Source organism: Carcharhinus amblyrhynchos, unplaced genomic scaffold (genome assembly GCF_965287045.1).
Source record: "Carcharhinus amblyrhynchos unplaced genomic scaffold, sCarAmb.v2.hapA scaffold_37, whole genome shotgun sequence".
NCBI lineage: Eukaryota > Metazoa > Chordata > Chondrichthyes > Carcharhiniformes > Carcharhinidae > Carcharhinus > Carcharhinus amblyrhynchos.
The window spans coordinates 4,622,691-4,638,190 of NW_027649778.1; the positions used below are offsets into that span (position 1 = coordinate 4,622,691).

The 15,500-nt window shown below is 45.9% G+C and overlaps 1 protein-coding gene across 7 annotated transcripts in view; it reads left to right on the forward strand.

Annotated features, from left to right (window-relative positions):
• Positions 1-15,500, forward strand: part of sipa1l3 (signal-induced proliferation-associated 1 like 3) — a 242,620-nt gene that overhangs the window by 206,660 nt on the left and 20,460 nt on the right. For all 7 annotated transcript variants that reach the window (XR_013889960.1, XM_080218304.1, XM_080218305.1 and 4 more), the window contains one exon: positions 12,637-12,802. Coding sequence is in view for 6 of the 7 variants with exons in the window: in XM_080218304.1 (XP_080074430.1) it covers positions 12,637-12,802 (166 nt within the window). In the remaining variant the exon portion in view is untranslated. The remainder of the gene's footprint in view (positions 1-12,636; positions 12,803-15,500) is intronic.

The window sequence follows — 15,500 nt, forward strand, 5'->3', positions numbered from 1 at the left end:
CCCACTCGGAGGTTCCCCTCCAAGGCACTCCCAATCCTGGCTTGGGGGCATGACGCTGTTCCTTTACTTGTCACTGGGTCAAATTCCTGTATCTCCGTCCCTGACGATGCTGTGGGTGTACCTACACCTCAGGGGCTGCAGTGGTTCAAGAAAGCTTGCCACCACCTTCACGAGGATAGCTGGCAAAAGATGCTGGCCTGGCCAGCGACACCTGCAACCCGTAAATGAACTTTTATATTTTTTTAAATCTTGGTTCTGTAACTTTGACTTTCTTAAAGCTAATATCCCACTCAAGTTTTGAACACTAAGTTATTCCTGCATCCCTAACTCCTGAATAAGATTTTTAAAATTTCTCGGGATATGGGCATCACTGGCTTGCTCAGCATTCATCACCCATTCCAAATCATCCTGAAAGGTGATGGTGTGGTGCCATCTTGAACCAGGCCATGTGGTTTAGTCACTAAGATGATGCAAGGTTATCTGATAGGCAAACCCTTCTAACTCTGTCCTTGTTGGAACCCTTCCTTGTTTCTGCTGACTTTGCCGCTATTTTCTGTGTATCTCCAGTCTTCCTCAGCACCATCCTGCACATGCTCTCCCATCGTCACTATGTTTGAAAACCAGAATCATTGCAGTCTCCCGCTCTATTCATTTCTTCCCTGGAACTGTGGAATTTCTTGCCTCCTTCCACCTTCCCTTCCTCTTTCAATCTGGAGTTGGCATCCTGTAACCAACATCACTTGCTTATACCTTTCCAAATCTATTCAAAAGTTTGGGCACTGGTCTTTCATCAACAATCTTAAATTTAAAACAAAAAGGTGCTGCTTTTTTTCCCTTTGTATTCTTTGGGTGGTTAAGAGAATTGTCTATGAACAGGAACTTATGCTTGCACTGTCTCTCCATCCCTCTCACTCTCCCAAGCTTGTGTGAAGGGGTTTTTAAGTCAAAAAGGGAGGATTTTGCTGCTTTCTGATGATTGGGTTTTATAATTTATTGCATTTTTCTCTATGGTTTTAACTTTGGAAATTCAAGCTGCTGCGCCTTAATTAAAAATCCACTTTTAACAACTTTAAAATCCTGCTTCTGTCCCCACCTCAGGGGGAGAAGGACTTTGCAGCTTGTGTATGAAAACATGCAACAAGGCCATTCAGTCCATTAACCCACTTCACGTACTGTCAGAGCTAGCTCTGCTAATGCTTTTGAACAGGTTGCCTTAGTCAATTTAGCAATGAATGTCGCCTGTTTGCATTCCTGTTGTAACCACTTGTTTATTCCCCTTGCGATGCAGGATGGGGAGCAGGGGGAAGCAAAGCTACCTTTTTGTCAGTTTTCATTGCGATTACTTTAATAACCGTCACAGCCAGCTTACTAAAACCAACCATGTCAGTGAGGTAATTGGCTAAATTCTTGGCTCGAGTAATTCATTTGGCTTGGTGTTGAATCATATTTCTCGCTGCAAGTTGGATTCAGTCTTTCTAATTTCCAGGTGACACATGGTTGAGAACTCTGGGTACGTACTCATTGGAGTTTAGAAGGATGAGGGCGGGGGTAACTTATTGAAACTTACAGAACACTGCAAGACCTGGATAGAGTGGACTGGAAAGGATGTTTCCACTAGTAGGAAAAACTAGAACCAGAGGTTACAACCTCAGGCTAAAGAGCCAATCCTTTAAAACAGAGATGAGGCGGAATTTCTTCAGCCACAAAGTGGTGAATCTGTGGAACTCTGCCACAGAAGGCTGTGGAGGCCAGGTCATTGTGTGTCTTTAAGACAGGTTCTTGATGAATAAGAGGATCAGGGGTAATGGGGATGAGAAAAATATCAGCCATGATTGAAAGGCGGAGCAGACTCGATGGGCAGAGTGGCCTAATTCTGCTCCTGTGTCTTAAGGTCTTATCCCTGCCAGTGGACGGCAGAGGAGATGGAGTGGGGGGTGACACACGTGTGGGAAAAGCCAAAAGAGTGTCCAGCATTGAGCAAGGAACCCCAAATATGAAATCAGGTGGCCACGTGAAAAGAAAGCAAGACCTGCAATTTACGACTGTGTGATGTCAAAAGCTCTTTACAAATACTTCTGAGCTGCAGTCACTTTGGGGGGGGCGGGGGATGGTGGCTCAGCCGTGATGTACTGGATTAGTAATCCAGCCGTAAACTGCTCTCTCAAATGGTCTGGCAAGCCGCTCGGGGCAATTGGGGGAAGGGTAACAAATGTTGGAGTGACACCCACGTGACATGAAGGAATAATAAAAATTGTCGTATCATAGGAAATGCCACAAGCGGTTAAGAGATGAATGCTAAATTAGTTGTTTTAATGCTGTTGATACATATTAGCCGGGGCACTGGGAGAAAGTTCCCCTGATTCTCTACAGTGTGCCATGGGATCGTTGACATTGACCCATGTAAGCATTAATTTCATTATAATTTCTGCAAGGAATTGAATTTTGAGATGTTTTTGGGTATTCAACATATTTGCATTTTCAAGTTGGGAGTCACTTGCATTTCTTTGGCTTTTAGCTTGGAAGTCTAATGGCTGCCTCTGTTGTGGAATGTGATTTTTGGACCTAGTAAGCTTGGCATTGATCATTTGACCCATGTGGTGAGCGCAAGCCTACGGGACAGGAAGCTGGAACCCTGGGCACGTAACTTAGACATTTCTAACGTTGCACTGGATAATTAGAATGTGACTCGATAGATTTGCTGAAACACAAAGGACTGATCTCTGCTTCAGGAGCTCATGTCCAGATACATAAAGGAAATTGCTGAATATTAACAGAGCAGCCTGCAACCTGGCTGTGTGTTTCCCTGCTAATTTAATAAACTCAAATCGCTTCAATCTCTCTGTACCTGACCTGGAAACTCAAATAGGCTAGCTGTTCACAGTCTTATTATTGGCCAAATCATCATGTACCTCATTCTTTTCATAGAATCCCTACAGTGAGGAAAGAGGCCATCCAACCCATCGAGACTGTACCTGCTCCTTGGCAGAGTGTCTTACCCAGGCCCTCTCCCCTGTCCTATCCCCATAACCCCACGTGTGAGGCAGCGTGGTGGCACAGTGGTTAGCACTGATGCCTCAGCGCCAGGCACCTAGTTTGATTCCTGCCTCGGGTGACTGTGTGTGTGGAGTTTGCACATTCTCTCCATGTCTGCATGGGTTTCCTCCAGGTGCTCCAGTTTCCTCCCACGGTCCAAAGGCGTGCAGGTTAGGTCGATTGGCCAAGCTAAATTAACCCTATTGTCAGGTGGATTAGTAGGGTAAATATGAGGTTACGGGGTAGGGCCTCGGTGGGATTGTTCTCAGTGCAGGTTCAATGGGCCGAATGGCTGCCTCCTGCACTGTAGGGATGTTACGATTTACCCCATTAATGTCCCTAACCTACACATCATTGCTTACCAAGGGGCAATTTAAAATGACCAATCCACCCTGTCTTTGGACTGCGGGAGGAAACCGAAGCGCCCGGAGGAAACCCACGCAGACACAGGGAGAACTTGCAGTCATTGCACACACAGTCACTCGAGGCCAGAGTTGAAGCTGGGACCCTGAAGCTGTGAGGCAGCAGTGCTAACCCCTGTGCCTCTGTTCTGCCTGAACCCAGGTCTGTGGCGCTGTGAGGCAGCAGTGCTAACCCCTGTGTCACCATGCTGTTCTGTTTGAGTCTTAATGTTGAAATAGTCAGCATCATAGCAACTCTTAATTGGAATATGCAACCACTAATCAGCACTTTCTCCAGTATTACCTAGTTGGCTGCTGAATTAATGTCCAGGCTTTAAGTCATAAAATAGAACCATTTTGTCAATAATCTCAACTTATTGATTTGATTTGAAATAAATCAAACCCAGTTGACCCCAAAAGGACTTATCTGATACATTAAAATATATTAGCCTTAGATAAAGCTAGGGATTGAATTGTTCCTGTTGTCTGATCATCACAGAAAAGCCTGAAGAGTAGTAACCATTGATTTTGCAGCAAATATACCCACATATACCTATGTTCCCAATGTGCAGTGGTCAGGCACAAAACTCCAGCTCTCCTATCATTGGAGTGATATCAAAGCTGGATTCTTGGGGCTGAGTTGACACCATGGACCTTTCAAAAGATACAGAAGTCCTACCCCCATTTATGATCATGGTGGCACAGTGGTTAGCACTGCTGCCTCACAGTGCCAGGGACACGGGTTTGATTCCCGGCCTGGGTCACTGTCTGTGCAGTGTCTGCATGTTCTCCCTGTGTCTGCGTGGGTTTCCTCCAGGTGCTCCGATTTCTTCCCACAGTCTGAAAAATGTGCTGGTTAGATGGATTGACCTGAACAGGGGCTGGAGTGTGGCGACGAGGGGAATTTCACAGTAACTTCATTGCAGTGTTAATGTAAATCTACTTGTGACTAATAAATGATAGATCCAGTTTTTCCTGGGGATTGGGGGGGCGTGGGTATGTGAACCTCACCAACAGGAAATCCACACTCAGCAGGGTTGGTTAAACTTGGGGATGAGTTCAAACTGACTTTGGTTGTTTTGAGTGCATTAACCAAAGTGTGGGAGTTGACGTGAATACTCAAAAGTTTGTTCGAGTGTCGTGATCTGAATTTTTTAAAATTCCCCCTGCTCCTTAAACTTGGAAGGGGGCGGGATATGCGGGGTGAGCTTTAGGTGCCTGTGAGAATTTTACTAGAATGTCTCTGACAGGCTATCTGGTATGGGTTAGAAAAGTCATTACCATCTGCTCATGCAATTTCAAGAGTGCTTTGACATGGTTGTTACGCTATTATGAATGCTTGGATGTGTTTCAAAAGTTAATATTGCAATGGGTCTTTTGAGTGCACAGTTGATTAACTTTAAAGAGACTATTAACTGTCTTTCTGGGGTCTGAATAGAAGTTTATTTTTGAGACTGGACACATGAGGAAATTTAAAAGCTTTGAATGGGTTTCAGGCATGGGAGTTTTTGCTTGGTACTAGGTTGTTCAAATGTGTTTTTTAATCTCCATGGTTGCTGACGCCTGCTTATGGTGGATATTGTGTGACTAGCTGTGGAAGTGAGATACAGCAGTTTGCAGTGCATGAGAGAATACAGTTCCCAAAATAACTGGGAGAAAAGAATGGAGACAAACCTTCGAATTAGCCCACTTTGGCACTTGGGCCCCCCACCCCCAACGTGCCCTCCCCCTCGTGGCTTCCTGGGTTGGCGGGTCTGACTTGACCCCTGCCCCTGGAGCAGAAATGGGGTTTAAACTGAGGTGGGTCAGTCAAGGCAGGAAGCTTCTGACCTATGGTGGTGAAAATCCAGCTTTTTACTTTCTCTCATTGAGTAATGTAGCCAGTGATTCTGTTTTTGGTGTCTGTGGTTCGCTATAAATTATGAAAGAATTCAATACAGGGTGTTGGTGCACTGTGGCCAAGGGTGGGAGGCCACTGGATTGAATCTATGGTTTCCCCATTCAAGGAGCTACATTAGGGAAGGGCCCCACAAGGGTTAGAAGGAAAGTTTGGTGAGTGACTCACTCTTAGCACATCTCTGTACCTCCCAACGGTCTGCTCGAGAGCAGTGATGGCAGAATCTGGGGCACTGCTGAAGCATTCAAGAGCAGTGCAAGTGTTTGGGAAGATGATATCGGGGAAATAAAGTGGGATTGTATGCCTCCCACCCAAAACCTCTCTCTTGTAAAGATGGTCATTTACGATTGAAAAATGGTTCCGTAGGTGTCCACACCCCTTATCTCATTGCCTGTTCTTCAGCTAAGAAGCGTGGATAATAATCGTTGCTGGATACTCTGTAAAGAACATCACATCTTCACCAAACATCTGTGTTCACATACATTTTCAAACCAGGTCACTCAGTAAGGACTAGAAACCTTTTCTCCTGCCTATCTACTTTGTTCTCTCTCACCTTCTCTCACCCTTTTCCCAAACTTGGAGACTGTAGAATCATAGAATCCATACAGTGCAGAAGGAGGCCATTCCGCCCATCAGATTTGCACCAACGACAATCCCGCCCAGCCCCTATCTCCATAACCCACAGCTAGTCTCCCTGACACTAAATGGCAATTTAGCACGGCCAATCCACCTAACTAGCACATCTTTCGGATTGTGGAAGGAAATTGGAGCACCTGGAGGGAACCCACACGGACACTGGGAAAATGTGCAAACTCCTCACAGACAGTGACCCAAGTCGGGAACTGAGCCCAGGTCCTTGGCGCTGTGAGGCAGCAGTGTTAACCACAATGCCATTGCGCCACCTACCATGTAGCCAGGTGTGTCTGTGCATCACCCTGTTAAACGTCTGAGTTCTGGTAGTTCTAATGCAGTGGGCAGACTAATAGATGATTACACTAATACAGCAGTTCATTAGTGGTCAGTGGGAGTGTTTGGGATTTGTGTTTGTGTTCAGCCCATTCACATTGGTGCAGTCTCTAACTTGGGGCAGGGTAAAGTTGAGTAGTCATAATTAGATGAATGTATTAGAAATAATCTAGTGAGAGACACCCACTGGTGTGGCATCAAAATATGGGCCTTGGTTACAGGCGGGGGCCTAGTGAGAGGCAAGAAGTGTAAACTGTAATTACCATCCATGAACGCTCGCGTTTGGCTGAATATAATGTGTACTGTAATTGACTCGATGTATAAACAACTGACAAGTTCGACTTTCAAGTACGATAATGGATATTTACTGCTGTTTTCACTCCTGGGTCCCCTCTTTCTGATGTACGTAAATGCAGCAACAATTTGTAAGCTGTTTCTGTGTGCAGATAGTATTTTCCCAGGAGGATTTAGATTATTAAAAATGGCCGGTGAAATTTAACACCACCCCCCCCCCCCACCCCGCCCCCAAAAGTATTGTATACTGGGGAAAAGGAATGCTCAACACATTAACAGAACAAAAGAGACTTTGAGAGAGACTCAAGGGGCAAGGAATTCTGAGTTGCCTCCAGTTCATTTCTCCTGCCATCTTCTCCTTCCACGAGACCAAGAACTCAGATTTTTCTTTTTCCCCATGTATACAATTGAACTCTCTTCCCAGGATATCCCAAAGTGTATTAAAGGGTACTGACCCATTTCTTTTACACCAGTCTAAGTCAATAGACCATTCAACCGCGGTAATTAACACTGCTGCCCTCAGAGAGCCAAGGACCCAGTTTCGATTCCTGGCTTGGGCCACTGTCTGTGTGGACTCTGCACGTTCTCCCTGTGTCTGTGTGGGTTTTCTCCTACAGTCCAAAGACATGCAGTCAGGTGGATTGCCCATGCTAAATTGCCCTTTAGTGTCAGAGGGACTAACAGGGTAAATACAGGGTTGTTCAAGACTGGATAGGATTGCAGGCTCAATGGGCCAAATGGCCGCCTCCTGCACTGTAGGGATTCTGACAAAATGTAGTGCAGTATTAAAAGAGAGTTGCTTTGAAGTTGTGTCCCTTGAAATGGCACTTTGAACCAGCGATCTCCTGACCCAGAAGCGAGTGTTATCCAATAAGCCATTACGACGCAAGCTCCAATAACCCAACACTCCTCTGTTAGTTTTGCTGTTTGACATCATTCATTGGTGCTTATAATCAGCAATGACATCTTACATTGACTTCAGTGACAGGAAGCACCTCAAGTGTTTTGTATAATTAAACAAAATTAGATGCTGAATAAAGAAGGTATGAAGAGATATTATCATTGAGACAGGCCGATAGAGCTGATGTGCGATGGGGCAGGGCAAAGGGCTGCCAGTGAGGCTTAATTTGGAGAATGAGCATGGTGGTGGTTTTGGACGCTGTTCTCGGGCCAGGTGAGGTAATAGTCAGGAGCTGGCGAGGCCGTGAAGGGATTTAAAGACCTGAGTGAAAATTTTAAACTGGAGAGGTTGGAATGGTGGGCGTGTGTGCCTGCCAATGTGGGGCCGCTGTGAATGATGGTTCAGACGTGGTAAGGGATAGGACACATTGGGCAGAGTTCTGGGTAAGCTGTAGTTTATGAAGTGGAAGAAAGATGATGGGCCACTGAAGTATTTTGAAAAACCTTGTCTGGAAGTGACAGATGTGTGGATGAGGATTTTGGTAGCAGATGAAAGAAGGTGGGATTTGATTTGATTTATTATTGTCGCATATTAATATACAATGAAAAATATTGTCTCCTGCATGCTATACAGACAAAGCATACCGTTCATAAAGAAGGAAAGGAGAAATTCTGAGTTCTGGCAGTTCTAATGCAGTGGGCAGACTAATAGATGATTACACTAATACAGCAGTTCATTTGTGGTCAATGGGAGTGTTTGGGATTTGTGGCTTTGGCTTGTGCTCAGCCCATTCACGTTGGTGCAGCCTCTAACTTGGGGCAGGATAAAGTTGAGTAGCCATAATTAGATAAATGCATTAGAAATAATCTACTGAGAGACGCCCATTGGTGTGGCATCAAAATAAGGGCTTTGGTTGTAGTGTTACAGTCGTAGCTAGGGTGTAGAGAAAGATCAACTTATTGCAAGGTAGGTCCATTCAGAAGTCTGATGGCAGCAGGGAAGAAGCTGTTCTTGAGTCAGTTGGTACGTGTCCTCAGGCCTTTGTATTTTTCCCCCATGAAAGAAAGTGGAAGAGAGAATGTCCAGATGCGTGGGGTTCTTAATTATGCTGACCGTTTTGCCAAGGCAGTGGGAAGTGTAGACAGAATCATTGGATGGAAGGTTGGTTTGTGTGATAGATTGGGTTATGTTCACAACCCTTTGTAGTTCCTTGCGGTCTTGGGCAGAGCAGGAGCCATACCAAGCTGTGATGCAACCCAAAAGAATGTTTTCTATGGTGCAACTGTAAAAGTTGGTGAGAGTCGTGGCAGACGTGCCAAATTTCCTTAGTCTTCTGAGAAAGTGGGGGTGTCGGTGGGAGCGGATGTGGAAGTAAGATGGTCTTTATGATGGAGAGAATATGAGCTGGAAAGCAAGACCCAGAGTCAGACAGGATAGTGAGGTTGCAAAGCCATCTCGTTCAAACTGAGGCACTAACTGATGCCAAAGTATAGAATTTCTGATGGCTGCTGGAGCCAGTGGCTTCAATCTCCCATTTTTAAAAGAAAACTATAGAAGTAAAGATCTCAAAGGTTAAAATTAAAACATTCTTTGTGACTTTTTTTTTTAAAAATTGTCTCGGGGCTTAAAGTGAAAAAGTTCCCAATTATATTTTAAGAATAACACTGGGGAAAGGTTCTGATGTTTGCCCCACAGCATGGATGAAAGGCTAATGAAGATATCTCGGTGAATGGGCACCGTCCATGGCGCCCTGCTGCACGTTGTTGTCTCGACAAGAAGCAGAGTCTAATTGCCAACGTGTGGCGACATGGAGGCTGAAAATGAACAGCGCGTACATTCGGAATCTGCTTGTAGTTTCCCTTCCGAGACTCGAATGGGTTAGCAGGAGAAATCAAAACCAATTTGTGCTGGCACTTGAGATCTGAAGAGTTGAAAATATTTTTGCCTGGAGACGGGCGATGGGAAGAATCACCAGTCGTGCTCATTCAAAGCCTCATTTGTCACGTTGGTGTACTGCTGGGGCAAAAGCCTTTGTCCCTGTGAAAGTGTATTAGACGTTTGGAATGATCAAAAGGCTTGCTCACTTCCCGATTTTGAAAAGCTTCACGCGATGTGCGCTCTTTTATTTCCCATCAGTTGTTCCTATCATGAAGGAACCTGTCCGTTCTGACGTCTGTGTGGATGCTTAGACTTCCTTTGCTGCCTAGCAGCAGCTTGTGTTTATCTAAGCATCTTTTGAACATAGTAAAACATCAACGTACTTCGCCAATTTTGAAATCAGGACGGGTGGACGAGAGGTTGGATTTAAACCATTCGGAGGTGCCAGAGAGGGGTGTGGGGGTTGTGGGATTGAGGGGGGGGTGGGGTGCACTTTATGACCTTGTTTGAACATGCGCTTCCCAAGTATCCGCTCTCATTTCCTAGTACAAATAGCAGGATATTGAATGGTTTGAAGGAACACTAGCCAGTGATCCTTTCCCTTCCCTAGTGCGGCTGCTTGCAGCAACTTTACTGCCATCACCAAAGAGCTCAAGAACTTGATCTGTGACTCGCTTGTAAACCAGACTGCCAAATTACCCATAGAATTAAACAGCAATAATTCACACCAAATATATAGTTTATATTGTTCATGTACAGGAAAAATTACAGATACTGGGCAGAATTCTCCCAAACAATTTCTAAGTGTTGTCCCCACCAGGAAAACTGGTGAGATTCCCACTGGGAAGGTTGGTTCACAATTCACACACGCTTGGAATCCTTTTAGAGTGGGAACTTTTAAAAGGTGGCAGCAAGAGCAGTGGGCCCTGATCTCAGATATGACTTGAAGGTCCCATATTCCACCCCCAACCCCATGGACATCACAGGCATTCATAAAATCCCGACAATGCACAAGAAGCCCATTGAGTCTGCACCAACGACAATCCCGCCCAGACCCTATCTCTGTAACCTCATGTATTTATCCTGCTAATTCCCCGACTCTAATTTAGCGTGGCCAATCCACCAAACCTGCGCATCTTTGGACACTAAGGGGCAATTTAGCATGGCCAATCCATCTAACCTATACATCTGTGGAAATATGGGAGGAAACACACATGGGGAACATCCCAACCCTTGACCCTGGAGGGGCAACCCGCACCCCCGCCCCCCCCCCCCCCCCCCCCCTCCCAAGGCCTGAGGGTGACCTGGCACCCCACCCCCATCCATCCTTGCCACCATCATCCCCATTCCCCTCACCCCCAAAGGAACCCTGCTATAGGATCACCCAGCCATTTGCCAGAGCTAGGGGACGATGCCAGCACATTGCCAGTCATGTCCCCGACCACACAGGAGCTTCATGTGCCTCCGAGTCCCCTGATAAGGCCAACACAACTTGTCTTGTTGCAGGCACCACTAGTAATTCCATCTGGGTTCCTGCTGCACCTGAGGGTTGCAGGAGCTGGAAGAATCTGGCTCCAAATCGACCTTGCGTATTTGAATAATTATTTAAATATGCTAATCTGGTTCACGCCCTTGCTAGCCATCAGTGCTGGGAGGGGACCATCAGCTCACTGTGCACAGCAAGCTCCAACAAACAATGACAGAGTCAGGCAATCAGTTTTCTTCCTGTTGGCTGGTCACGATGTTGGAGAGAGGATCTTTGCCCAAACCCCACCTGGGGGAGCCCCTGATCCTCCCTGGATGAACTAGTGGAAACTCACACCCACAAAGCTTGCTGCCATCTAAAAAGGATTTGTAGGGAATGAAAAGATAAAAGCATAGAAACTAGAAGCAGGAGGAGGCCATTTGGCCCTTCAAGCCTGCTCCACCATTCATTCTGATCATGGCTGGCTGTCAAATTCAATATCCTGATCCCCTTTTTGGCCCCCCCACCACCCCCCATATCCTTTGATTTCTTTAGCCCCAGGAGCGATATCTAATTCTTCCTGAAATCTCTCAACATTTTGGCCTCAACTACTTTCTGTGGGAGTGAATTCCACACATTCGCCACCCTTTGGGTCAAAAAATTTCTCTTCACCTCAGTCCTAAAAGGTTTACCTCCTTATCCTCAAACTATGACCCCTAATTCTGGACTCCCCCACCATCGAGAACATTCTTTCTGAAGCTCCCCTGTCTAACTCTGTTAGAATTTGATAAGTTTCTATGAGATCCCCTCTCATGCTTCTAAACTCTAGTGAATATAATTCTAACTGACTTCGTCTCTCCTCAGATGACAGACCTGCCATTCCCAGGAATCAGCCTGGTAAACCTTCGCTGGGCTCTCTCTCTATAGCAAAGATATCCTTCCTCAGATAAGGACTCTAAAACTGCACACAGTACTCCAGGTGTGGCCTCACCTAACTCTGTACAACTGCAGCAAAGCATTCTTTGTTCCACAATCACTAAAGGACAGCAGGGCATTGAGGCACCTAGATTTGAGAAACCTGCTGGTTCTAAATGTAGCTCCTTCTCCCCAAGGTTGGCTAGGATTGGCCTTTCGGATTGAAGGTTCGGAGAATAAGTAAAGGTAAAAATGATTGTGAAACATTGATCCTGTGCAACTGGAAAGCCATTTAAAAAAAATTTAGTGCAAACAACTAACCTGGGATTGAAAAGTAAAGCTGAATACACGCTCTTCTTCGCTCGACTAGCATTTGTAAGTTAAGTAGAAATCTTTCAGGTGAGCTGAGAGAATGTTGAGTCCGTGATGGGACAGGTTGTAGATGGTCTGGAGCGGAAGTGGGTTTGACAGCTGAATGGCCTTTTACCCCTGGTTCCATGTTCTCGAGTTTGTCCTGGGATGAGGCCTCGGTTTTTGGATGTGCAGTGTGGCAATAAAGGCAATCAAACCCTCCCTTCTTCCCTCATGCAGCATTGGCACAGTCCCGGGGAGCCAGTTTCCAAAAGACAATGCAAGCCCCCCAAAGGTACACAGCAGAATAATTTGACAATACAGCCTCATAACCTTGCAGACCTCCCACGAATTCCAATTTGGAAAAGTGCTTCTTAGTAAGAGAGAAAGCAATGTTCCCTGTTACCCTGAATTTTTGACCCATTCTTTGCGAGTGATGAAAGATGAAGTGTATGATGGGGCAATTGCAATATTCCAATCACAAAGGTATTTTTCATTGTTCCTTTAAAGTTTGCATTCTGTTCTTCTCTCCCAGAAATTCCAGTGTTGCCTCTACGAATGTCTTTGGGCAGCCCAGATTGCGAGCATCACTTCGAGACCTCCGATCGCCACGCAGATCCCACAAGTCTACCCTGGAAGAAGACTTGAAGAAGCTCATCTTGCTGGACAGCCCTCTGCCGGAGCAAGATAGAGAAATGCTTGTAAGTTCTACCTCGAGTAACAGGGTTCCTGGGGGGTGGGGGGGAGTGCTGAAATTAGTATTTTCCTGTCATCAGCGAGGGGCAGTAATGTAAGCTGGGAATTTACGGATCTGTCCGCTCTGAAAAGAGGGAAGCAGTTGGAAAGCAAATTAGCTTAAAGCTTTCCAACAATGTTGTAATGTGAAATGATAGGATGTGGGTTCATGTCCCAGCTCCCTTCCCAACTGTGCAGTGGATTGGTGTACAACAATTAGGATGGCACAGTGGTTTAGCACTGCTGCCTCACAATGCCAGGGACCCGGGTTTAAGTCCCGGTTTCGGGTCACTGTCAGTGTGGAGTTTGTATGTCGTTTTTCCCCCACGCCCCCCCGTGTCTGCGTGGGTTCCCTCCAGGTGCTCCAGTTTCCTCCAACAGCCCAAGGATGTGTGGGTTCGGTGCATTGGTCATGCGAAATTGCTCCTTAGTGTCGGGAGATCAGTAGGGTAAATATGTGGGGTTAGGGCCTGGGTGGGATTGTGGTCGATGTAGACTTGATGGGCCAAATGGCCTCCTTCTGCACTGTTGGGATTTATGATGAAAGACATTTGAAAGCAAGACCAGAGGCTGTCATCGCAGTCCACACTCCTGACTAAATTGACATCATTTGAACATTTAAGAGCAACTCCTTAGACTCTCATTCAGTGAGATAATGGCTGATCTGTGACCTAACTCCACATTAACCTGCCTTTGTCCCATATCCCTTCATACCTTTGGTTTACAACAATCTACTGACCTCCAGTTTAAAGTTAATAGTTGATCAAGCATCAGCTGTTTGGGGAAGGGATTTCCAGATTTCTCCCACTCTTTTTGTGTGGAGAGGTTTATCCTAACTTCGCTCCTGGAACATCTGGCTATAACCTTTAGCCAATGGAGCTTCGTCCTGGTCTTCCAACCGCTGAAATAGTTTTCTTTCTTTCTCTCTCTCTCTCTCTCTCTCTCTCTCTCTCCCCTTAATTTCTTGAAACTTAAGTCAAATCACCGCTTAACATCCTAACATCCAGAGGATAAAGAATCACAGGTGCAGAAGAGTCCCATCAGCCCGTTGATGCATGGAAGCCCCTGACCCACCCACCTAATCCCACTTGCCAGCACTTGGCCCACAGCTTTGAATGTTATGGCGTGCCAAGTACTCACCCAGGTACTTTTTTTTTAAAGGATGTGAGGCATCCTGCCTCCACCACCCTCCCAGGCAGCACATTCCAGACCATTACCACCCTCTTGGGCAAAAACATTCTTCCTCAAATCTCCCCTCTAAACCTCCCATCCCCCACACTTAATTCATAACTGACCCTTCAGTGAAGGGTAACAGCTGCTTTCTATCTATCCTGTCCATTCCCTTCATAACCTTGAACATCTCAATCAGGTCACCCCTCAGTCCAGAGAAAACAACCCGTCTATCCAACCACCCCCTCTAATTTAAATGTACCATCCCAGGCAGCATCCTGGTGAATCTCCTCTGCACCCCCTCCAGTGCATTCACATCCTGCCAATAATGTGGCGACCAGAACTGCACACAGTACTCCAGCTGTGGCCTCACCAAAGTTCTGTACAACTCCATCATGAGCTCTGCTTTTGTAATCTATATCCCAATTGATAAAGGCGAGTGTGCCATGTGCCTTTTTCACCACCCTATTTACCTGCTTTTCCACCTTCAGAAATCTAGGGACAAACGCACCAAGATCCCTTTTGTTCTTCAGAACTTCCCAGTGTCAGCAGTTCCATAGTATACTTCCTTGTCAAATTACTCCTTCCAAGGTGGATATAGCCATGAGTTATGATTTGATGGGAAATGTGTGCGATACTTGAGTTTTTTAAAATTTATTTTTGGGACATGGGAGTTGCTGATTGGCCAACATGTATTGCCCAAACCTAGTTGCCTGAGAGCAATTGAGTCAGCCACATTGCTGTGGCTCTGAGCCATGGCCAGACCAGGTAAGAACGGCAGATTTCCTTCCCTAAGGGACATTAGTGAATCTTGAAACTGATTGGCTTGCTAGGCCATTTCAGAGGGGGAGTTCACAGTCTATGATGTTGCAGTGGCTCTGGAGTCGCATGTTGGCCAGACCAGGTTAGGATGGCAGATTTCCTCCCCCAAATGACACAAGTGAATTAGATCTTTTTTTTTCAACAATCAGCAATATTTCATGGTCATCAGTAGCTTCTTAATTCCAGATTATTTTTATTGAATTCAAATTCCACCATCTGCCGTGGCAGGATTCGAACCCAGAACATTAGCTGAGTTTCTGGATTAATTGTCTAGTGATAGTACCACTGATCCATCACCTCCCCAAGATAAACAATAACTCTGAGCAATCTCGAGGATCCCAGAAAACATGTGGGAATCTAACGATTTCCTCCACGGTCTGAAAGACGTGCTGGTCTGATGCATTACAAAAGGCAACACGGTGGCACAGTGATTAGCACTGCTGCTTCACAGTGCCAGGGACCCAGGTTCGATTCCCGGCTTTGGGTCACTGTCTGTGCAGAGTTTGCATGTTCTCCCCGTGTCTATGTGGGTTTACTCCGGGAGCTCCGGTTTCCTCCCACGGTCTGAAAGACGTGCTGGTCTGATGCATTGATGTGAACAGGTGCCGGAATGTGGCGACTAGGGGAATTTCACAGTAACTTCATTGCAGTGTTAATGTAAGCCATACTTGT